This window comes from Colossoma macropomum, unplaced genomic scaffold, assembly GCF_904425465.1.
Source record: "Colossoma macropomum unplaced genomic scaffold, Colossoma_macropomum, whole genome shotgun sequence".
NCBI classification, from domain to species: Eukaryota; Metazoa; Chordata; class Actinopteri; order Characiformes; family Serrasalmidae; genus Colossoma; species Colossoma macropomum.
Genome location: NW_023494791.1, coordinates 21,580,474 through 21,605,318, shown reverse-complemented (window position 1 = coordinate 21,605,318; position 24,845 = coordinate 21,580,474). Strand labels below are relative to the sequence as shown.

At 39.0% G+C, this 24,845-nt stretch overlaps 1 protein-coding gene across 2 annotated transcripts; it reads left to right on the top strand.

Annotated features, from left to right (window-relative positions):
* Positions 1-236: 236 nt before the first annotated feature.
* cabp2a (calcium binding protein 2a) lies at positions 237-24,845 on the top strand. 2 transcript variants are annotated; one of them, XM_036574389.1, is made up of 7 exons: positions 237-465; positions 1,236-1,421; positions 20,552-20,582; positions 20,900-21,034; positions 21,984-22,093; positions 22,969-23,116; positions 24,585-24,845. In XM_036574389.1, the coding sequence occupies exons 1-7, from the start codon at positions 388-390 to the stop codon at positions 24,608-24,610; spliced, it is 714 nt and encodes a 237-aa protein (XP_036430282.1). In that variant the 5' UTR covers positions 237-387; the 3' UTR covers positions 24,611-24,845. The 2 variants fall into 2 exon arrangements, with proteins under 2 accessions (XP_036430282.1, XP_036430283.1); XM_036574390.1 differs by lacking the exons at positions 237-465; positions 1,236-1,421 and adding exons at positions 13,765-13,825; positions 15,097-15,315.

The window sequence follows — 24,845 nt, the reverse complement described above, 5'->3', positions numbered from 1 at the left end:
AGAATTCATTTGTGTTTTGCCAATAAATGAAAATATTTTTTAAGGAAAACAGCATTGTTGTGCACAATTTCCTGGAACACTCCCCTGAATAAAATGTGTAGGAGAATTAAGGAATGCTGATCCACTGAGAGAAGACAGAGTGAATGAGAAAGAGAGAGAGGGAGAGACAGAGAGGATAAAGAGAGTGGGAGGGAGGATAGATACCGAGTGAATGAGTGAGAGATAAAGCAAATGACTGATGAAAAGAGAAAAAGAGGAGGGGCAAGTGATCCAGGAGACAGAGATGTTTTCGAGAGCTGTTTTTCCGAGGCAGAATGTGAAAGAGAGAGAGATAAAAGAAGTGGATAGAGATAACAGGACTGCAGCGGGGTGGACAGAGGGATATTAATGCCCATGTCAGTAATCTCAATGGAAGCAGGCAGCATGGACACGATCGAGGTCCCACGGGATAAGATTGTGAAAAAGGTGAGCGCCCTTTTGTTCTGGATGACTGCCTTTGTATTTTTTCATTTTAGATTGTTTTTATTTATTAAATTAAAATGTAAATTCTATCTGTAGCTTTAGATTTAGCTTTAAATTTAGACTTCAAATTGTGCAGCACTCTGTTTCTGGAGCAACACAGTGGTTACTCATCCAGAAAGGAAAGAATTGGAGGTGTGTTCATGTCCTGTCTCAGTTTCCTGCATTGTTTCTGAATAACTGAATTAAAAAATGCTGATATATTGATTCTTGGAGGAATAAGGAGTTTTTCTGGAGTAATATGGCTTCTAAAATTTACTATCAGATTAAATGTACATTGAAATCATGTAAACTCTCTGTGTGGTTGTAACCAGAGTATAAACAAGGTGCAAATGGAGTTATAATGACAGGTAGTTTAGTAGTCAATAATTGTGCTCTTACTGAATAAAGAGAATGTATCTTAATGCATTTAGCAACATAAGTAAGTAAAATGTGCATTTGTTTTCATTTTATTAAGACTTAATGTTAATCCTTAAAACCATTCATTCAGACAGGCCTCTTTTCCATTTATAATGGAAGATAAATGAACAAAAATGCAATGAATAAACCCATTTTCCCATTTAGTACATTACTACATGTGATGTGTTGCCTTTTAGAACTTAAAAGTGGGTTTGAATGCATGGAGGCCCACTTGTATGACCATCATTTTCAGACCATCATTGCAGGAGGTTTTTGTAAAACATATTTTCTCTTCTTTCATTTCAATCTCTATGTAGGGATCAATCAAAAAGAAGATAGAGAAGCTGAGGAGATGGAGCACCTCTTCTGGTGGGAGCTTTAAACGTCCCCCCAAAGAGAAGACCCTTAGTCTTAGACAACCCACTGAGACAGAAGAAGATTCAAGGGAGGGTGAAAGGGTGCGCAGAAAACTCAGACCCATGGTGGCTTCTGTTTTTGGACAGGTAGGAATGAGAACAGCACTTTTCTCTCTCATCTGCTGAATGAAGAGGAAGACAAGATTGTGTCCTGCAGATTCTCCACACTGAAAAAGTGATGCATTGAATTTATGTTGAATTAGATAAAAGTTATTGTCCATAAAGGAAATTTAATAACCCTGCCTTCAGAACAATAGTCCTTAAAGTAAAGCCCAATGAATGCATGCTGCAGAACAATTGCGAGAACAATGTTGACATTTGAGTTTTGACATTTCATGCTACACTTTTTTAGTGTATTTACCAATGTAAAAACACATAATCAAAGTTCAGCATGGGTATCAAACTTTAGCCCATGATAGCGTTCATCTCACATTTAGATTTGTATTACTTAGTCAGGTATCAGTGACAATGTTTGCATTTCCCATTTGCATAATATTCAAAATTGCATATTCACTCTCTCAAGCTTACAGTTCTAAACTTTACAGCAAAGCATGCAGAACCAAGACTTCACCCACTGTTTATTTTGGGAGGCTTAGTTGTAACCAGAGCGTAACTAGACTCAATTTACTGAGGCACGTAAAAAATTGCCATGGCCCAATATAGTCGCAGAAAAAAGTCAATACTTCAGCTATAAATTTTCCACTTATAACCTTTATTGTTTGGATATATATATATATATATATGCCCAATGACAGCTGGGATAGGCTCCAGTACCCACCGCGACCCAGAAGGATAAGCGGTTTAGATGATGTATGTATGAATGTATGTATGTATATATACACACACACATCTTCTAAACTGCATCTCAATCTGGGTCATGGTGGGGGGGAGCTGGAGCCTATCCCAGCAGTCATTGGGTGGAAGGCAGGATATTTCCTGGACAGGTCACCAGTCCATCGCAGCGCAGACAGACAGACATATACATTCACTCACACACTTGACACAGCAAGTCAAGCATGGAGCAGTCAGAGTAGTGCTAATGCTTAAATGATATCTGATATCGCATATGAAAATGGAATCTATTTTGAATATAGACTATTTCGCCACTGCAACTAACAAGCAGAGAGGCTGGGCTGTACCCATCTTAATTCAGAGCGTCCTCCAGTTGTTGTAACACTGCGTTACAACTAACACCACTGTGTGGAGACTATGCTTTAGCCTGGCTAACTTTTCATTGTAAGTTGTCTATATGTCTCACAATGATGGTATATTATAGCCACCAAAAGTTTGATTAAAATAATATACGCTTAAATTCTGTTAGTCATACGCATAATTCAGTAATCGAAAAACACTTATGAAAAAAGCAAAAAAGCTAATTTTATGGTACAAAAATGGCTTTCATGGTGAATAATGAGAAAAAAAACTGTCCAAATACTGTCAAAATTTGCAGATAACATTGCTATGGTAATACAAGAAGATAACCGAAAGCGCTCAAACCTGTTCAACACCGTAAAATATCCATGTTACATTTTACCCTGTGTTAAAATACATAGAAAACATCCATAGAACATATAGTATAAAAATATACAGGTATTTCTAGCACTCCAAAGGCAGTTCAGTGTTGTAGAGGATCCAGGTGATGTTATCAACTAGAAAGCAAGGCTACAATGTGCTCACATGCTGAGGGTGAGCCGCTAATGAGGATTACGTACTGAATACACACACATGCACCCACACAAACAAACACTCACACATTCATTCAAAATCCAAACCACAAATGGGTCAAATGAGGGAAAGAAAAACAACTCCTGCAAGAAGACAGTAATGACTCATTACCTTCATAATGGTACAAAATAGCAGGATGAAATGCACACATTGTTATTGCAGAAATCCCCTGGAGTTTAGTACTGAAGTGTACATTAACTTTACTATGGTACTATAATCTTGTTTTAGGTGGAGGCCAAAGCATTGACTGTTCCACATTGCAAAAGCAACTTAAGATGTTTGCTCAGCAAATTCTTATGCCATGACTTACACCAACAAACAGTTAGGTGTGCAAGAATGAACAAGGATGCCTTTAATTCTTCAGTGTTAAGTTCACCATAATGTTTCATTGCAACCAGCAGCTTTTACTTCATTTTTACATTATTCTGCTGTTTGCTCTCATCATTCTGCACTGGAGAGTGGACAGGTGTGTGTGGGCACATGCGTTGGTTTGTGTGCCAGGGCTTAAATGCACACATGAATTTGTTGTCCTCAGAGGCTCTAACCTTTCCTGGTGGGTCGTGATTACAGACAGCATTAATCACACCCAGAGCAGGCAGGCAGTGTTACGAATGTAATCAAACATTCTCACACTGAGGGGATAGATTAGAAGGCTGGCTGTGGCATTAGAATCCATAATTATAGGCTCTGTCTGTGTCTCTTCGTGATATCCAGCTTTGCACAATCGCAAGCCTGAAGTGTAATCAACGCATTGTGATGTCTAGATTACAGTATGTGCTCTTTCCATTAAGCTGAGTGGCTGGAGGGACAGGATAAGCCCTCCCTATTTATTAGTATTTTTTTTTTTTATTATTATAATGTATTTTCTAAAGATATAAAGCAAAAAACTAGCAAAATGTTGCAGTATCATCTGTGTAGTTTAATGGACAATGGACACCTGACCAGTACACCTTGCTTTTTAAAACATCATGAGAATTAATATGGAGTTACTTATGTTTGCAGCTGTAACAACCTTCACTCTTCTGAGAAGGCTTTTTTGTGAGAAGACTAATTTGTGTGTGAGAGAGAATTTGTTCACATTCAATCAAAAGAGCATTTATGAAGTCAGGCACTGATGTTGGATGAGAAGGTCTGGCTCACAATCAGCATTCCAGTTCATCCAAAAAGTGCTCAGTGGGGTTGAGGCCACATTTCCACGGTTTGGTTACTCCACACCAAACCATGTCTTTATGGACTTCACTTAGTGCACTGAGGTGCAGTCATGCTGGAGCAGGAAAAAGGCCTTCCTCAAATTGTTGTCACAAAGTTGAAGCGTATAATTATCTAAAATGTATTTGCATACTGTAGCATTAACATTACCCTTCACTGGAATTAAGGGGCCGAGTTCAAACCCTGAAAAATAACCTTAGATTGTTGTTCCTCTTCCACCAAACTTTTCTCTTGGTACTAGGCATCCATTACGTAATCACAAACCCAGATTCGTCCATCAGACTGCTAAATAGTGAAGCATGAGTCATCACTCCAGATGTGATTTACAGGAGGCCAGTCGGCACTTGGCATTGCACATAGTGATCTTAAGCCACAGTCACGCTGAATGCAAGTAAAATCTGCCTGATGAAAAAGCAAATTCACTCGAATAGAAAAGGACGAGAAAAAGGAATTCACTTCTGGTAGCGTTAAATTTCGCTTTGCAACAAGTTTATCTAGGTGAACTTGAAACTCGAATGAATTTGCAAACCTAGGAAGTGACAGCCAATAGAAAACAAGAGGGCAAGCTGTGCTGTCTTCTTTCTGAAAAATCCTGAATGGAGGAACTTCATTCATCCATCATCACAACCTCCATCATCACAACTTTGCTTGTCACTTACAGTTGCAAAAAAAAACAAGCTACACATTTCCTCCCAAATCACCTCATATCAGTACCACCGTTCACCTGAATTTTGCTTCTCCCTCCACGAAAAAAAACTGTGAGGTAACAGTTTGGTGTGACCGTGGCTTTAGGTTTGTGTGTGCCTGCTAGTCCATGGAAACCAATTTCATGAAGATCCCAACGCATAGATCTTGTGCTTGTGTTGCTTCCAGAGGCGCTTTGGAACACTGTAGTGAAAAATGCAACAGATGATAGTACTCAAATGGCAAAAGTGGCATCCTATGAAAGTGCTTTATATAAAGTCACTGAGCCCTTCTGGATGAACCATTCTGCTGCTAATGTTTGTCTACACTCTCAGAAAAATGTACTCCTTGTCACTGGGGTTGTACCGTATTTCATTGCAATTATATATTTTTTAAATAATATTGACTCCATACACTCTAACCTATCTTAAAACACAAGGTTATGAAAAGAAAAGGGAAAAAAATATTAAAGATACACTGTTGAACCTTAAGGCCATTGTTGTACCTTTGATGGTACATTTGCATTGTTTGTACCTTCACAGTACCTTTTTTTCTGACAATATATGAAGATTACATGGCTATGTGGTTGATTTTGTACACCTGTTAGCAATAAGTGTGGCTAAAACACCTGAACTTAATAATTAGAGATGTGTCCACAAACTTTTGACAATAGAGCATATGTAAATATTTGTAATGATGTATTGATTACTCTTGCAGCTTTTTTCAACTTCTCTACTCAGTCCCAGGAAAGTGTTGAAAGATGAGTTTCCAAACATGCTAAAAAACAAATGGTTTGCTGGCAGTGTCATTTTCCTGTCAAGCCACAACCACCTCTAGAGGTGTTCACATGCAAGCTTTCACAAAGAACTGAAGATGTTATCAGGAACGAAGCATGATAAGTCAAAGATTCAGAGTGGTGATATGCTGAGCAGCCAACTTCTAGAACTGAACTTTAGAGGTGTGGAAAAACATCCCTACAGATATCTTTGAACAGCTGAAAGCAAGTCTACTGAAAAGAATGGAAGCTATAATAAAAGTTTAATATTTGGAAATTGATGTTTCTGTGTAATTTTCTGTTACGTATATTTTTGGCCAATTTCACAATGATGTATAATGAATGGTCTCTGACTTTTGCACAGCACTGTATGCTGTAATGTGTGTTCTCTATATGCTCTTATGCTATTTCTCTTGGTGTGCCCTAGTTCAAACAATTCAGTGTATGAGTGCTAATGTATGATCAGTTTTCAGTTTTACATGCTTAGAAATAATTATATCAGCTGAAGGAATCCTAAATTAGGACTCTTGGTCTGAGATGCTTGGAAGTATATGGACAACTAGGAACAACATATTTCGTACAGCTTTAGTGACCATAGAGCTTGGATATTCAGTTCTGGTACTGGTTTTGATGATTTACCTGCTTAAACACTTGATTGCGCTCATCTGTTCATTGCCAGATTTAGACAAAGCAGGAAAATCATCTAATTGTGCTGGACACCAGCCTTCTTGGACCAGAACTAAATATCCCTGCCATAGAGTATTCAACATCAAATTGAGTGAGCCCAGGAAGAGCGCTCATTTGTGTTTTCTGGCAACCGTGAAACATCAGTAAATCAGTGCCGCAGATGGAGACAACAAAACACTGAGAAAAAGAGAGCGTGGAAGGATAGAATAGAATGAGGGATGAGGGAAAGAGGAGAGGCAGAGATTGATTGAGCAGCAGTGAAGGATTATCTGGGTGAGATTAACGATTCAAGAGGTAAAACGATCCCGTTAGAAACCAGTTCTCTCCCAGGAATTCTACACAACGGAACCTTAACAACTTCAGGATGACTGTGAGCATGGTGACCTCGCTTCATTATGGTTATGGATATGGAAGCTGTGTTAATGGGGTTAGTTTTCTACAAGCAAAATGCTCATTCATTGCTAGCCACAATGCTAACATAATTAACAATGAAAGGCCATGCCATTCAAACTGTGATCATATTAACTCTTAGTTACACTGAATCTCATTTTTTCATGTTGGTTTCCCCTTTAGCACATACTTGGAAGTTCAGAAAGTACAGAAATTGTCCCAGCTGAAAGATCAGAAAGTGAAAACTTGCCCCTGCTGATCCCAAACAGCAAACTACAGTGTCATACCAGCTGTGAACCTGCTTACTTTCAACTGTATTTATAAGCATATTTACGGTCTGAAGAACTGCCCACAATAAATGTATTTTTATTAACGTAAAACTGGTTACAGTGGCATAATTGCATTCTCCTCTTCTGTTTTATTCCTGTTCAATTTTGACTCAGGGAGGTAGAGGATGCTGGGTAATATCTAAAGACATCAACAGGAATGTTAGAATTGATTCAAGTTGATTATAGTAAAATTCTGCATTGACACTTTTTTGCCAAAACAGAATTATTGGGCTATTTCAAGTGTGGAAAACTAAAGAAATAGTATATAATAGTCTTATTGTAGTGTATTGTTTTATTGGTTATATTCCATGACTGTGTACACAGTTCTTCTGGTCCCAACTGTGTATTTCACGTATTTAAAAAAAAAAATCTGAATTGTATGAAAATTGTTTTGTATCTGAATTGTATCAAAGTCAAATCAAATCTTTGAGGTCAGATATTTACATTCCTGCTTTGTGTAGATGTGATACACTATATGTCCAGAAGTTTCTTCTGAAATCAGGGGTATAAATTGGGAGTCCCCCACCCCCTTTGCTGCAGTAACAGCCACTGCTCTTCGGAGAAGGCTTTACACTAGATGTTTGAACATTGCTGTGAGGATTTGAGTGTATTCAGCCACAAGAATATCAGTGAGGTATTCCTGGGGGTTCCATGTTCGTTTAAGTACTCCAGCGTTGGCTGGTTGCTAACTCACTTGCCTTAGCGGCACTGATGTTAGCCTCAACGGCAAAACAAGTTTGGTGTAACAACTCCTCTTTTGGAAATGCTCTTTTCCTTTTTTGTAACTTGGGCTTCCACAAATTAATTGAGAACTTACATGTCTCCTCTTTTATCTTTGGTTTCAAAAATAAGTAACAATTTCCACCGATCACTTGGGAAATGAGACAGGTTTTCAGATTTACAAATATGCTATGGCATATTGTAATTTTTTTCAGAGGAAACCTGGCTGCTGAAATCTATCCTAGTTAGAGTTTCTAGGCTATGAAGGACCTACTAGGTGAGCCAGTTTGCTACAGTGCCCCCTGAGGCAGACCAGTGCTGCATCTGTAGTTAACAGTCCCCCAGAATTTTGATTTTGAGACATTCAGGGAGTCCAAGAGGTTAATTAAGGGGTCTCACACCCTCCAGGAGCCTCTGTATTTCGCACCTTGATCCAACTGATTCTAAAGATATCAAATCGTGCACCATCACTCCAGAGAGTGCAGTTTCCCTGCTTCACAGCTCAATGCTGGGTGGCTTTCTATCCATCTAGGTGTCATTTGGCATTGAACATCTTGACCTTAGGTTTATCTGTGGTTGCTCTAGAATGATCTAGTACCAATGCTTTCCAATGGATATTAGCTGAGTGTGCAACTTAATGTATCAACAATGGGTGTAAGTATACTTTTAAAGACATACAACAACCCTTAAAATAAACATTATTGTTATCTCCGAGTCTCATTCTGGCCTGTTCATTTCCCTGGGTGTATAGATCTATTACTCAAAAGGTCACGTGGTTTTGACCTAATTTACTTTGCAATGACTGAAAGGCCTTTGCTTTCCATCTACAGCTTCTGTAATTTGTGTGATGCTCTTCAGTCTTGTAAATGTACTCAAAGACCTATAGACAGATTACTGCAGATAACGAGACAGTTTCACATGCTCACAGTACAGAACAGACGTACAGGAAAGAATGACCCATCTGATTACAGCTAAAGCACGAGGTCTGTGGCTGACACTGAGAAAGTGCGATAGAGTGCTTGTTTGTTAGGAACAATCATCTTCGCCGTCTCTCTCTTTCTCTCTCTCTCTCTCTCTCTCTCTCTCTCTCTCACTTTCTAGTTTATACCTTTCAGCTTCTGCCTCTCTATTTTCCTCTTGTTTTCCTCACTCTCCCTTCACCCATTTGGTGTTGGCCCTAATCCACTAACAGACCACCCATGCATGGAGGACGACCCAAATCCCAGAGAATAACACACACATACACACGCACAAATACACACACTAACACATATAAGCACAAATGTACATGAGGCATTAGTAACAACATGGCATGCTCTAAATTTTACTGTTGGTCAGATGGGTGCCAGAATCTTCTAACCGTTGCCCCATTCACTGAGCAGGTTTTAGGTATTAACATCAGATAGGTGGGCCATAACTTTTTCTCATAGATCCACTGCTCAATGCAAGGCAATATACCAGATGCAATATACCAGACTGATACATTACTTATTTAATATTGCTTTCAATCATGTGCATGCATGTTAATGCATATAGTTTCAGTATGTGTGTGAGGGGGGTTAACTGTGTATGGGTGCATTCAGGATTAACCCCTGGTGACCGATGCGTAATGTCAAAGTGGAGATTATTGGACTGATGATAAAAACCTGTGCTAAAGAAGTGCAAGCTTCACGTCAGCATGGATTACACAGTGAGCGTGGGAGAGATAGAGTGTGTGTGAGTGTGTGGGTAAGACAGTTGTTGTGAACAAAACTGCTGAAGGAGATTTGCAGATATAGATCTTTTCTACCAAATTAGTTGGAGCGCAACAAGATTTAACAAAACAATTAGTCAAATTTTACAAGGATTATATTATGATCTATTTAAGGCATTAATTGAGATAAAAAATAAGCTAAATATATACACAATCATCACTTATAGCAGGCATGACAAACTGGGACCTTCCAGGCCAAAGTGCTGCGGAGATTAGCATTCACCCTCATCTAACACTCTGAATTCAGTTTATGGAGGCCTTCTTGCTAATTAGTTGATGAGCTGAATCAGGTGTGTTTAATGAGGCAGTGTGTTTTTAGTATTTTTTATGTTTTTTTTTAAAGATTTTTTTATTTCTTTCAAAGTGGGTTTTAGGTTGTTTAAGTGCTTCATTAAAAAAAAAAAAAACATGCCATCCCACATTTTCATTTTAAAGCAGGAAGTGAGACTGTATTCTTGTCCCTCGGCCAGTTAGATCCCACTGTTTTGAAGCAACTAAAAGCTGAAGTGCTTTATTCCTGTGAAAGCTACCTCACAGAAGCTATTGCATTAAACGATAATAATAAAAAAAAAAAAAACTAAAGGCCTAAAATCTATTTTTTTAAATACATTCATGGCGGAGAGGTACATGCGGGGTGTTATAAGGCAAAATAATACACTAAGAATTTTTTTGTTGTTGTTGTTGCTGTTTTTTGTTTGTTCATTTGTTTTGCTTCTATTTACTATCAACATTGCATCTAAAAACTTAGAAGACACGTGTTCACTGGTTATTTTCAATGCACCATTTTACATCAAACCGCTCCAAATGACTTTGCTTGCATTTCAACGATTGAACTATGCGAACATTTTAAATGATCAGTGGATTTTCCCTTTAATTGTTCAGAATATGGAAACAATCAGGCTGACTTTCTCATGCCCTCATGCCATGACTTTTTCTCAGCACACACTGTACTCTAAATGGGGCTTTTGGGTCGAGTTTGGTTTGGCCTAGGTCAAAACTGTGTATGTGAGTGTGTTTGTGTGTGTGTGTGTGTGTGTGTGTGTGTGTGTGTGTGTGTGTGTGTATGCGTGCGTGTGAGGTGTCCATCAACAAGTTACAGACTGTTTTAAGGTTTGCTTTTTTGTATCGTTATTTACACTCTAAAAGTCAACATTAGTGACCTCCAAACTGCAGGTTGTTGCTGGTTTGGGCTTAGAGTCCCACCTGGTGGTTAAATGAGTGCACTACAGCATGTATTTGTCCTTCACTCATAATAGGTGATTTGCGCCCCTTACTGGTTTAATGTATGTCAAGCATTCCATACTGCTGTTATTATGTGTTTCAGTGCAAAATTTATGACACAGTCATGTGTGCTGCTTTACATGAGTTGTGATGCATGATATCAATATTTGTTTATTAGTGAAGAAGTTTTGTTTGATTCACTACATGAGCATCTATGGTCTTCTAGCAGTAGTATGTGTTGTGTGAATGATCTTACATTTAGGTATTTACAGCTGGTCTGTGAATGATTAAAGCTCAAACTTTACCTGACTGTGTGGCTTAGAGTTACACAAGAGCTTGTGAGCAGGGCATGCTCATCATACACCCCCTCAGCAACTCAATAAACACACATCCCCAAACATTTTTCTTTTTTGCAAAACCCTCAGTTTTGGGCATCTCAGTTGCTTGCTTTGCAGTTTTGCCTGTTGTTTTTAACTAAAGTTGAATATTCTCATACAATATTTTATTTTAAATAATAAATTAAATGTATTTCCTTAAGCCTTTGCTGCTGGTGTTGCCATATGACAACAAAGACTTTATTTTATTATTTTGCTTAAATGCAATATAAAAGTCATTTTATGTTGTAGTTATAGTCCCTTTTTAATAACTAAAACCAGTTTAGATGGTATGGGTTTTATGTAAAATGATAAAAAATAATTGCTGCTATATGGCAACAGTATGTGATAATAATACTTCAATCTGCAACATCATCACTTTTATTTATATAGCTCATTTCCCATGCTCAAGAATGCTTTACAATCAGAAAGTAACAAAATACATAATCAACAATGAATACATCAACACACACACAACTCCATTCCACTGACCATGGTATAGAGTGAAAAGAGTCCTCAGGGGAAAGTCTCTCTCAACAACTATGGTGCATCACACAGGCGGCCAGCCTGAGAAGCCTTGAAGGCCGAAAACATCCTTTGCCACGAAGAGGTAGCATTTTCCTGTGGCTGAACACCATCAGTGCATACATTGGACGTAAATGAATACAATGCCATTTAATACACTAGACTTTGCCATTTACACAACAGTTTTATGTTGACAAATTCATCAAAACAATTATTTTCATACCTTTCTGTATTCTAAAAAAAATAAACTGATGTTTATGCACATGTTTTTTACATACTTGGAAAATGAGTGTGGCCAAAGTCAGTGTATTGGTTTAGTCCTACTGTGTGTATTGCAATTCCTTAGCCACAAGCTGTTGCCTTAAGGCAACAAATTAAGCTTCAATATGAAAATTCATGAAAACATTTTTTTAACGTAGTTTATAATTCATTCAGTGAAGTGTAAATCTATTGCTAGTAGCCATTAAATGAGATTCAGATATCCATATGACAATCACTGTTCAAGAGATTTTTTGAGCATCTATTTCCTGTCTCAAACAACAGTATGATTGTCACTAACACCAGAGGGGTTTATTCAACTGTTTGAAAGGACAGAGTGTCTGTTTCAGGGGTTGCGTTGACAGTTTTGGGAAATGGAGTCTAGTTCAGAGAAATGTGTTCAAGCATTTGGAAAATCTAATTCTTGCAAGTAATCCTACCATGCAGTTTTCATAAGGCTAAAGAATACAGAGTAAAACACACACTCAGATTCAGACAATATCAGGGAATCTGGAGGGATTAAATGGTATTATTGCTGGCTGGTGACTCAGTAATATGCTAATACTTTTATCTGGACCAGGGAACTCATCTTCCTGCCTCACAAGGGAGGAGGAAAAGGGAAACAAATCAGGCTTCCCAAATCTTTTGTGTGCACCTGTTCCACCCCTTTTTAAGCAGTGTTCAGCTTAATCTCAAAGACAAATGTTGACATTCAAGGTTCAGGCCACTGCTTTTGCTTGTGACTCAGCTATATTTGAAGTGTGGTGCTGAAATGGTTCTGATCTCATAGAGACAGTGACTGAATGATTGTACTGAGATGCTACTGAGATGTACAGTAGCCCCTTTCACATCCTGCCCATCATAGTTTCCAGCGTCATCTTCTTGCCCATCTGAATTTCTTACCGTTTGTCTTTTGTGAGAAAATCTGTTTTACAAACATTATCCATCATCTCTCATTCTTAATCTGTTCCACGCTTGTCTTTCTCTGATCTCCTCTTCTTTCCTGCATTTTGCTCTCTCTGGGTCGTTCTCTGTTTCTCTCATGTTCCTCACTGCCCTGCAGTTCTCGCTTTCTCTCTCTCTGTTTACCTTGGTGCCGCTCAGCTCCTGTCATCAGCACCAACCTCATTTCACTCTCTGTGTAATCTGAAATGTTTGGGATTAAAAAGGCCTCCAGCAGCCCCTAATTCCCTCATCCCCCGCCTTCCTCCCTCTCTCCCCTCTCTCTTTCTCTCAGTAGTCCCCTCCCCTCTCCCTCTCTCTCTCTCTCTCTCTCTGTCTCTTTCTTTCAGTCCCCCTCCCTGTGTCTGCCTCTCTCTCTCTTTACTCCAATCTCATCACTGTCACTGTCACATCAGTCGCCTGTAGTCCCGTACAGGGAGAGACGTAATATTAAAGTATAGTAGTCATTAAGAAATCAACAGGAAACTATTTGGTGTGCGAAGCAATAGGCAAAAGGATGGAGGCAGAGAAAATGGACATCAGATGCAAGACAAGAGTTTTGAGATTAGATTCCCGAAATGGATCGCACCGCTGACACCACGGGAGAGATACTGCTCTTTCTCTTGCAGGATAGAATTTATGCTCTTCATTACCAGCTACACTCTCATCATCATCTTTATTATTGGCAGTGTGAATATCATTACTCTGCAGTGCCCACTTAGGCAGTTTGGCTGCAGGAGGGCTGAAGTTGGTAGTAGCCGATCACAGGAAGCAAGAGAGAGTTAAGGGGAGAGCCAGGGAGGGTAGGGAGAGGGAGAAAAACAGGAGAAAGAAGTGAGAGGTAAAGCAAAAAACAGGGAATGGGAGCCAAGCCATCCAAAAGAGGCAGTATGAAGAAGGTAAGCCACACCTGTTTTTAAATAGCTGAAATAAATGAAGAAGTTAAATTGAAACTAGAAAGTAAACACAAAGCATTCTTTAAGCATGTTAAGCCTGGCATTGAAAAGTACTTTGAGAGTCAGTTGATGTTGGCCATCAGCAGGTAGTGAACGTTTGAATGTTGAGCTTTTTAAGTGTGAAAAGTGGTGAGTCAGTAATTGCTAATGTGCTTGGCTGTAAACTACAAAATCCCTGCTCACCTTTGACCTGCACAGCTGGCTAATATCATTATGCTCATTATTGTTATTGCAAAACACAGATTAAACACAGATTGATTGCTGAATGAATGGCTCCAGGCTTAGTGCTGAGTGGCTAAATGCATGCAAGGGAAGGGAATAGAATGGTGGGGTATCTGGGACTGGGAAAGTGAGGTAACTGGGAGTGGGGAAATAGGATGACTGGGACGATGAAGTAACTGGGATTGGGGAGTAATTGGGATTGGGACAGTGTTACAACCAAGACTGGGATGGTAGGGTAACTTTGACTGGGATGGTAGGGTAACTGGGACTGGGATGATAGAGTAACTGAGACTGCAATGGTAGATTAATTGGAAACTGGGATGGTTGGGGTAACTGGGACAGGGAAAGTAAGATATATGGGACTGTGATGGTAGCATAACTCAGACTGGGACTGCGAGGGACTGAAATGGTAAGGTTACTGAAATTGCAATAATAGGATGACTGGAACTGGGATGGAAGGGTAACTGGGACTGGGGTGGTGGGTAACTGGGACTGGGACAGTAGAGTGACCAGGACTAACATACTTGGAAAACTGTAACTGGGATGATGGGGAGACCAGGAGCGGGATGGTGGGGTTAATGGGAATGGAACAATGGTTCCCCCCACCTTTGGGATTGATACTGTGAAGTAATTAGACCTGGAGTGCTGGGGTAAATAGGGCTAGGATAGTGGGATGACTGGGACTGAGATGGTTGGGTGACTAGCACAGTGAAGTAACTGGGATAGTGGGGTGATTTGGACAGCGAGATAACTAGAACTGGGATGATGAGGTACAAAGGACTGGGATTGCGGGGTGTCTAGAACTGGGAATGTGGGGTAACTAGGACTAGGATTGTGGAGGATTAAAAGGGACTGGTTTTGTGGGGTAACTAGGTCTGGGATTGTAGATTAATTAGAACTGGGATGGTGGGGTGAATGGAAAGGTGAGTTAACTGGCACTAGGATGGTGGTGTAAACGGGGCAGCAGGGTAACTGTGTGGTTCCTCCTGAAGGGCACGCCGGCCCTGGAGAGTGCCACACCCCCACTAGCAGCAGCAATGCTGGGGACAGTGCGGGGCACAGGTGCTGAGGATGAGGAGGATGAAGATTCGGGGAGTGAGCAGGAGTTTGATGAGCCACTATGTGCTCTGGTTCAGAATTGCTCCATGCTGCACAACATCGTGGGCCCTGCCTGCATCTTTCTCCGACATGGCCTTGCTCAGGCCCAGCTCGTATGTGCCTACACACGCGTGCACACGCACATACACATACACACAGAATGTAGTCTTGTCTTTGTCTTGGCTCTTTCTTTCCACCGAGTGCGGTATGACTGTATCTAACTGCTGCTGTGCTACACCAAACCCTAACCTTATCAGGAACCAGAAGAACTGTTTTAACTCTTTTAACTATGTAAACAAAAACACATCTAGTAGATTTACACTTACATTATGAATGCCTGTGTTATGATCCTGTTCATCACTCTATCTTTCCTTATACTTTTACAGTCATCCCATCACTACCATAAGCAAGCCATCCCTCTATAACCTGACATCACCCCCTTCCACACTTCCTGTGCCCTGTGACTGGAGGATGCTGTGCCATTGTCCATTAACCAACTCCTTCCCATGTGAGTTTGTCATTGGAAACTCTCTTCATTTCTTCTCTGACAAACTTTGCATGGCATTCTGTAGATCATGTGACTGCTGGATAAAACTATTGTCATCATGTGTAGTCTAGTTGTAGTCTGTTTAGGTTACCAGTACACGGTTGCTTTTATTTCAGTGTAAAGGAGAATGTCAACTGGCAAATGCTATTGAAGCTCTTGCTGTAATAAAGATATAAAAACAGTCTGGTTTATTAGATTGTGGTATGCTGTATTTGAAAACCTAAGATATTTCATGAACGATTGTCAACTGAAAAGGACAGTGCTAAGGCCAGCGTTGAAAATAACGTCACATTTGGCAGAATGATGACTGAGAAGTGAAGGTGCACTGGGATCAATATCAGTGTAATATCCTGCTGATGACTTTCACAGTATACAGGCACCAATTGCTGTAGGCCATTAAGGGAGCACTCTTCTTTACTGATGCCTGGTTCATCTTAAGGTCTTTTTAGTCCTTGTGCTGACAGCAGAGGACAGCCAAGATTTCTTATTAGTGTTTAATCTGCGGGTTGCTGTGTTATATTTTAGGACCCTACTAGAGGCAGTCTTGAGAAGATTAGTTGTTTAGTTAACTGAACTAGATTTCCAAGTAGCTTAGTTAGCTGCTTTCAAAATCATATAGTTTGAAAATGTTTCCTTCAACCAGTAGTGAGACAAGACGTCACATGGTTTTATCATTAGATCTATACTAAATATTATTCAGTTCTAAGTTTTTTCATGGCAGTTGTTCTTCTGGAAATGCTCTTTTCCAGTTTGGTAAAGCGCTCTCCCACCCATTAACTACGATCTTACACACATCCTCTTCTGTCTTCAGTTTAAAAAATTACATTTTTCTCAGTCTGGGGGGAAAGAAAGTTTTCAGATGTAAATATATGCTGCGGTACATTGTAAAGTTTTTCAGAGGTATCCTAGCCATAGCTACAGTTGTTACACTCTTAAAAAAGATGGTTCTTCCAGGGTTCTTAAACCAAAGGCGTTGATTCTATATAGAGTTCGACATAGAACCCTTTCATGTCTAAATGGTTCTTTGCATGGTGAAATGGTTCTTCAGACAGATGGAAAATATGTTATATGTGGTTCTATATAGCACCAAAAAGGGTTCTGCGATTGTTAAGATGTCAAGTTTTATATATTAGAAGAACCCTTTTTGGTGCTATACAGAACCTAACCTTTACTAAAGATTCCTAAAAGAACATTTGGCCTCATTCACCAATATCTTGTTTTATATGTTTTTTCTTAAATGTGTTCTTGAGAAGGTCCTAAGAAAAAGCCTACTTCAGATTCATGGCATGTTCTTAAAGTGCAGAATTGTTCGCACCTTTGTTCTCTTGAGTGTTCTTAAGAACAAATTCCACATAAGAAAACACTGGTGAATATCAAAATCTTCATGAAAACTGTGAAAGTGGATTTTAAGAAGAAATTTCTTCTTAAGAATGTTTGGAGAATGAGGCCCAATAAGAGTGTAGGCTATGAAGGGCCAGATGAAACGATTTGCTACAGCGCCCCCTGAGGCAGACCAGTGCTGCATGTCTAGTTAATTAAGATTACCAAAGACAGAAGCTCACTCATTGTGGGTGCAGCAGCTAAACAATGAGCTTTCCCTGAACTGGTATTTGAGCGATTGTATTTCCCTAATGAACAGCATAATAAGTTGATTTTCAGGGACCCCCAGAATTTTGATTTTTCAGGTGGTCCAAGAGGTAAATTAGGGGATCCCTTGACACCTCCCCGGGACCCCCAGGTATTTCACACCTTTGTTAATTGTCTAATATTACTCATTTTTGAATTTGTTGTAAGCTTTTCTAGATTTTTTTACTTGCTTTAAGTGATTTTAGTAAGTCAAATTATCTCACTGTATTGGCAGATAATTTTGCTCGTTTTAAGAAACGTACTCAAAACCAGCAAAATGATCTGCCAGTACAGTGAGAAATTTAAACTTGACCAAATTACTTAAAGCAAGTACAAATGCTGAGAAATAAGTGACTTGCCTTGACCAGTAGAGTCTGGTTATCTTTTAGCATGACTGTGCGTCATTTGGCATAGTGATGTCATCACGACTGACAAATACAGATGGGTAATATGTGTAACAGATGGGTGTAAGACTGTGTGTAACAAATGTATTCCCAAAATGGAAAAGTTAGCAGAAGCAAAAGTCCCTGGCACTTTAATATTTCATATCGATATTCACATCTGCATGATAATCTCACAATCCTTTTTGTGTGGCTAGGGTGCTACACCCACTCATTCTGCTCAGATTCCTGCATGGAGATTATACTGATCTCTCTCTCTCTCTCTCTCTCTCTCTCTCTCTCTCTCTCTCTCTCTATTACTCAGCACCCTTTGGCAATTCAGTGTTGTCCCACCATCCGAGGTCTGCAACGTCATAGTGATCTGTCAAAAGATAAATAGCATGAAAAATCCACTCTTCCAGAAAACTAGTACAACTGTGCCATGTGTAAGCATGCTGGTGTATCTCCATGTCTGTGGGAGTTAGGCAGTGGCCCTAAAAGGCCATTTGTTGCCTGGTAACTCAGGCCCATGTAATCTGTCCAGTGTAGTGACCCCTGTGTGCAGGGCAGGGCTGCGCGGAACTGCTGCTTTGCCGATTCACAGCAGTAATCAGCCTAAATATGCAGCGGCAGAGCCAGGATGCTGCACTCAGACACTGCCAAAACACAGGCTCAGGCCATCACAGCACTGCCTAAATCACACCAGCACTCCTACTCAGCACACTTATGTAATGCAGAAATAATTTTTTTCTGTTTGCTATTTATTATTTGGAGAGGCTTCAAAGTGGAGTGTTGAAAATGGATTTTTCTATCTATCACCTGACACAGACACTCATGCACATTCCTTCTGTATGCTGAAGCTACATGGTTTCACAGGTGCACTGTTCAGACCTTTCTTCAGACTGTTCTTTAGACCTTTCAGTTCAGACAGCACAGCCCAAATATAGTGGTCATTTTAACCCCTAAAAACCCCAGGCTTGTTATAGTCATCCCAAGGCTTAATATACACTAATTACACAGTCTACAGTTCAAAGTGTCTGGCTTATTCCTGAAGGGTTTTGTAGCACAATGTGTTATAGATCATTTATAAATGTTTCTAATTTTTACAGTAATCACAGAGATACAAGATGTTTCCTGTTTATTATATAAAAGTGTGCCATAATTAAATGTTGTGTGAAATCAAGTTTATTCACATTTACAGACAGGCATGGGCTCCTGTCCTCCAAGGCTGACACAGAAATTAGGCTGAGTGGTGTTAACCAGACCTGGCTTCCCAGAGGTCTACATTCCTAAGGTTATATATTCCCAGGGCTCTACGTTCCCAGGGTTCTATTTTCCCAGGGCTCTATATTCCTGGAGTTCTATGGTCCCAGGTTTTTACATTGCCATGGTTCTATGTTGAGCTCTTTATGTGATACACTATACTTCAATATGATACATTAAGGAAAGTTTTAAAGTGGTGCTCAAGGTCAAAGTTAATGTCATATGGTCATCAAATGTCTTACCGCGAACAATGAGGAGCACAATTAATTTTATGACTAAAAACATTTAAATGCTGCCCATCACAGAATAGATTTTCATTCTTGTTTACTGAAATGTTCAGAGTGTTTTGATAGGGGAATCTATTTGGAAGCAGCATGTGCATACACATAATTTCAGATCTTTATAATATTAAAAAATATAAGACATCAGTATATAGATGTTTGCAAATATGAGGTTTGGATGCTACTCTTATTTTCATTTTGATGAAATACAAGCGTGGTATTAAAGGTGGTGGCTGGGGTGGCCAATATTTTTCCTGAAATCATTACCATCCCAAAATTTCTGCCATGTCATTTGCTTCCACTTTGCTGTGGGGCAGGTGTTTGTGCCTTTAAAAATTGTTTCGCTATAATTGATCAGCTAGAAAAATTGTCTGTCAGACCTCTTTATGGGGAACATAGGGCTGTTTCCTAGACGTTTCAATGAGAAAAAAGGGCCTCAGGGAACCTAGAAACCTAAGAACATAGAAATGACCCCTGGGGTTCTTAGACATCCAAGAAAACATCTCCCCATTCATATTCCTAACAAATGAAACTTAAAGATGGAATGGTGACAGCGCAAGGGCATTTCTTCGTCAAATGTTTGCCATGATGCAAAATGAAAATGTGTTTCGGAGGAGTAACTTAGACAGCAAGCTAATTGTAGCCACTGTAGTCCATCTGTTATCATATATAATTCACCTGTTCCCCTCTGTCCCTTCACACACAGCTTGTTTTAACCTATTAGCTTAGATTTCTTAGCCAAAATTTTAAGCCTTTGGCATTTTAGCTCCACCTGTTCACTCTGAAGTTACAAGGAATGTTTCAGCACAGATTGTTTTTTGAGTGAGACACAGTACAGGGTAGCCAATCAGAACAGAAATGATTTACGTAAATCAGTCTTAAAGGCACAGTAACAAACAGCCCAATTAATTCTACAGGATAAAGAGAGATTCTTTTCTTGTCTTTTTTGAAATCTGGACTTTTTCCCTGTCCCATACACCCACTCTTCATGTTTGTCATCTATTAAACCTGAGTTTAAAGAGCATGTAACAGTGGACAAAACCATTTATTTATTCATTTAAAGTGTAGAGGGGAGTCATGGGTTGGAAAATTCTAACAGTATTGGAAAATTCCAACTGATAGTTTACCACTGTGAACACAAATATACTTTCATATAAAATATGTACACGTTGTGTTTTTATGTTTGTTTGTGTCTGTCTGACCTAACTTACTGTTTGTCTCTGTGTCTACTTGTAATCCGTAATCACTTCAGGACAGAGATCTGCGGCCAGAGGAAATTGAAGGTACAGAAATACAGCAAATTGCACTACAGTGATGGCAGCTAAGCTCCCTCTTTGGCTTTTGCCTTATTCCTCTATTAATGCCCTCTCCTCATTATCGCTCCCTCCTTCTTGCTAAGTCCAAACTGACTTTCCCCCCAGACTGTGACTCTGTAAAACTCCTGCTGCTGTAAAACTCCCATCCTTCAGCGTCCTCTAGCTGCACTCTGCATAAACATTATATTTATCATTTCATTATCAAACTGATGAGCTAATCTCTCTCTCTCTCTCTCTCTCTCTCTCTCTCTCTCTCTCTCTCTCTCTCTGTCTCTTTTTCTCAGAGCTGAAAGAAGCCTTCAGGGAGTTTGATAAGGACAGGGATGGCTTCATTAGCTGTAAGGACCTGGGCGAGTGCATGAGGACAATGGGCTACATGCCTACAGAGATGGAGCTGATAGAGCTTAGTCAGCAGATATGTGAGTGGACTGAAGTTCCTATTTTGGCAAAATGCTACTCTGCTGAACACTCACCATCCACTTTTTTTAGAAATGCAAAGTTATTTAAAACTGATTTGTTTGTAGATAAATGTATAAATCCATTTAAACATAAACCAGTGAAATTATGAAAATGGCTGAGAAAGCTGTATAATATTAATGATGTTAAAATGAAATGAACATCCAGAATGCCTCGTATTTCAAAAGTGGGGTGTAAATCTGAAGGTAGGTAACTGATTATAAATATATATTTATTATTATCATGCATAAAATAACAAAAAATATAAAAAAGATGAGTGATTACAAACCTCCAAATACTAGTGTGGCTTATATGTTCACTCACTGCCATTATACTTTGCACAATCACAGCCTGCAGCTCATCTGTTGCTGCATAGTTATTCACTTACTCTAGACCTCATTCCTCATTGGTCAGTGTCTGACCACAAGACGGCTGGCAAGTAGATGTTATTTGGGAGGTGGATCATTCTCAGCACAGTAGTGACACATTGTAGTGTGTGTGGTGCTGTGTGTCAGGCACAGTGGTCTTGCTGGAGCTTTAACACCTGAGTGTCACTCCACCCAAATAATATCCGTCCAACAGGGGCTCTGTGGTCAAACACTGACTGTTGATGAAGGGCTAACATAACAACTGTACACTGGCAAAGTGGACCTACAAGGTAAGGGCTTGTGATAAAGTGGTGCTAGATACGTGTAGCTGTACAAAAGCCAACACAAGTAACTGGTCTAATGAATAATAATTTTCAGTTATCACAAACATTAGGGCTTTAGAGTCACCAGGATTTTGAACATAAGATCTAAACCTTCAGACTCACATCCTACACACACAGTCAGAATTCACAGTTTTGCATATGTTCTTCACGTTCACTCTGGCTGTAAATTCATAGGAACGAATGCTTGTGTTGTTGTCTAGGTGGGGGCCGAGTCGACTTTGAGGACTTTGTGGAGCTGATGGGGCCTAAAATGCTTGCAGAGACAGCAGATATGATTGGAGTAAAGGAGCTGAGAGATGCTTTCAGAGAGGTTAGTGAAATAGTCTACCACAGTAAAAGAACTCTGAATATAAAAAAGCACACTGTTAATTATGGCTGGGCTTTCACAATATTTAACACAGTTCTTCACAGTGAAAAACTGTATTCATCATTTGATTGTGAAATCAACTCATCCTAAGATATTTTCTGCAATATCACAGCAAATTGCATTAATAAATGCATATTGGATTTATTTTGAGTATATGTCAATTAATATTATTTTATTTTAGTGCATATTTTTATTTATTTACATAGAAAATATTTATAGTTCTGGTAAAAAAAAAAATCATATGTAAATTGACAGTAGATTACTGGCTCTTGACTTGCATTACTTTTACAATTCTGTAAATATCCAGGAGATGACAGCTGCATCAGAGTAATCTTGGGTTCCAGGTGACTGTGAAGTCAGTATGCAGTTGCTATTTTGCTGTTATTTACTGTTAATATGGTACAGTAAATAACTGTGAAATCTTAGTGTACAGTTGCTATTTTACTGTTGTTTATTGCACCAAACTAAGACTACATAACATAAAATAGCAACTGTATACTGTAACTTCACAGTCACCTCGAACACAAGATTACTGTGATGTAGTTGTATTCTCCTACATTTCTACATAGTTTACAGTGTAATTTTACAGTGAAATGTATCATGGAGCATATTTTAAAGAAATTAATTCATATCAGACTTAACATTTATGTCCTGTTGCCTTAACATCTCAAACCTGTTTTTTTTTTGTTTTTTTTTGCAATATAACTAAATTAAGTCATAATTAACTTCTTGTTTTAATAATTTAACTCCAATCAACCTTCTATTACCTCCCATTCTCTCTCTCTCTCTCTCTCTCTCTCTCTCTCTATCTCTCACAGTTTGACTCTAATGGCGATGGTCAGATCAGTCTAGCTGAATTGAGGGAGGCCATGAAAAAACTGATGGGTGAGCAGCTAAACACCAGGGAGATCGATGAGATCCTCAGAGATGTGGACCTAAATGGAGACGGGCTGGTGGACTTCGAGGGTGAGAGAGAGAGTAAAATTCTAGTAACTGTGAATATTCTGCGGCTCCTAAAAACAAGACTTTTAAATAAATAATGAATAATTTTTGAGTCTGGCTGTAGTCAGGTTAAGGTTTCATATCGGTTTTGTTTAGATTTGGGTAAATGTTTGTGGTTTGTGTTAGACATCAGCTCAGAGAGATGCTTAGGGTTTCATTTAACCCCTTAAACTGTAAGAACCCATCATCAGGCCAAAACTTCAATTCCTCACTCTAATCACTACATAACTCACATGTTAGTTTCATTGCAGTTACTGTGTAATTAATACTAGTTACTAAGTTGCTCATTGATGGCTCAAGAGACTTAATAATGGTTGTCCTAAAATTGCTAAAGAGAAAGAGCATTATGAACACACATAAAATCATAATAATTTTCAATAAAACACAAAAAGTTTATTTGTTTGCTGGTGACAATTCTTAAGGTTTCACACTGATTTTATGACTTTGGGACACATTTGCTTCAAAGCAATGGGATGTAACTACTCAGCATGTGGCCATGAGGGATGACAGGGATGCCGTCTCACTTCCTGCTCTAAAATTCAGGGGTGTGGCTAAAATAGACTAAAACTCTTTGTGTTTCAGTAGTGACAGGAAAATGTGGGGAAAAAAGTTTTTTTTTTTTTTATTTTAAAATGAAATGCATGATAAATCTAAATCCTGCAGCATCACTTTAAAAGAAATCAAAAATCTATTTAAAAAAATATAAAACAAAATGGAAGTATTATTTTCACAAGTTAAAATGTAGGGGTTAGAGTTTGGGACAGCCACTCCCCAATAGAAAGTACCTTATATACAATGATTTTGCACATATTTAGCTTATCACTATCTCAATTAATGCCTTGGGTTAAAATTATCATAACATAATCCTTGTAAATATCTATGTAAGGATATGAATACCTAACTTTTTTACTGTGGGACTGCAGTTTGAACTAATAGGGTAGAATGGCATCAAAAAGGGGTCTGTTATTGTCTGCTATATAAAACCCTTTTTGCTTAGAGAATATGTAATATCCTTTGGTACAGTCACAATGCAGTCAATGACAGTTGCCATGGTGCCAGGGGTTGTATTTTTTTATTTTTTTGTATTTTGTGTGTACATTTTGTTACTAAATGTACTTCAAAATCTGAAGTTGAAGGTAAATGTTTTTGTTCTCTTTTTGGCTGAAGACAGCTTTCTGCTGAGCCAAATCAAACATCTTTGTGGGCCAACTTCAGCACATAGGCCCCACTTTTGATCCCCCCTGATTTAGATCTGTGATGGTATTACATTGCAAGTCAACTGTGTGTGAGACATTTGAAGAGAACAGAAAGAAGAGAAATGCTTATTTGCTATAGAATAGAATGGAAGTCTCTTAAAGGTTTTTGCTGAGTATGTCTTACTCAGAGGGGTCCTGTAGTAAACATTAATGTCTTCTGTCTTTTGTCCTTCCAGAGTTTGTGCGGATGATGTCCCGCTAAACCCCTGCTAGAGATTTACACACAATCTGCCATCATCCTATGAAGAAGGAGATACTGCAGGTCCAGAAGAAAATAAGCTCATGTATTTGTATTATACTATCTCCCTATACAGAGACACTTGTTTTATCTTTTTCAGATAGACTCCAGGTTTTGGAAACACATTTATATTTAAAGGCATCTGTGTATAATATCTCACATAAAGTATAATGCTTAAAAGTTGAATAAATCGTTCTGC

Excerpts from the sequence above, each read along its gene's own strand:
- cabp2a (XM_036574389.1), top strand. The coding sequence starts at position 388 with ATGCCCATGTCAGTAATCTCAATGGAAGCAGGCAGCATGGACACGATC. Across the intron at positions 466-1,235 it reads GGGATAAGATTGTGAAAAAG|GGATCAATCAAAAAGAAGAT; the intron begins GTGAGCGCCCTT and ends ATCTCTATGTAG. Across the intron at positions 23,117-24,584 it reads CGGGCTGGTGGACTTCGAGG|AGTTTGTGCGGATGATGTCC; the intron begins GTGAGAGAGAGA and ends TTGTCCTTCCAG.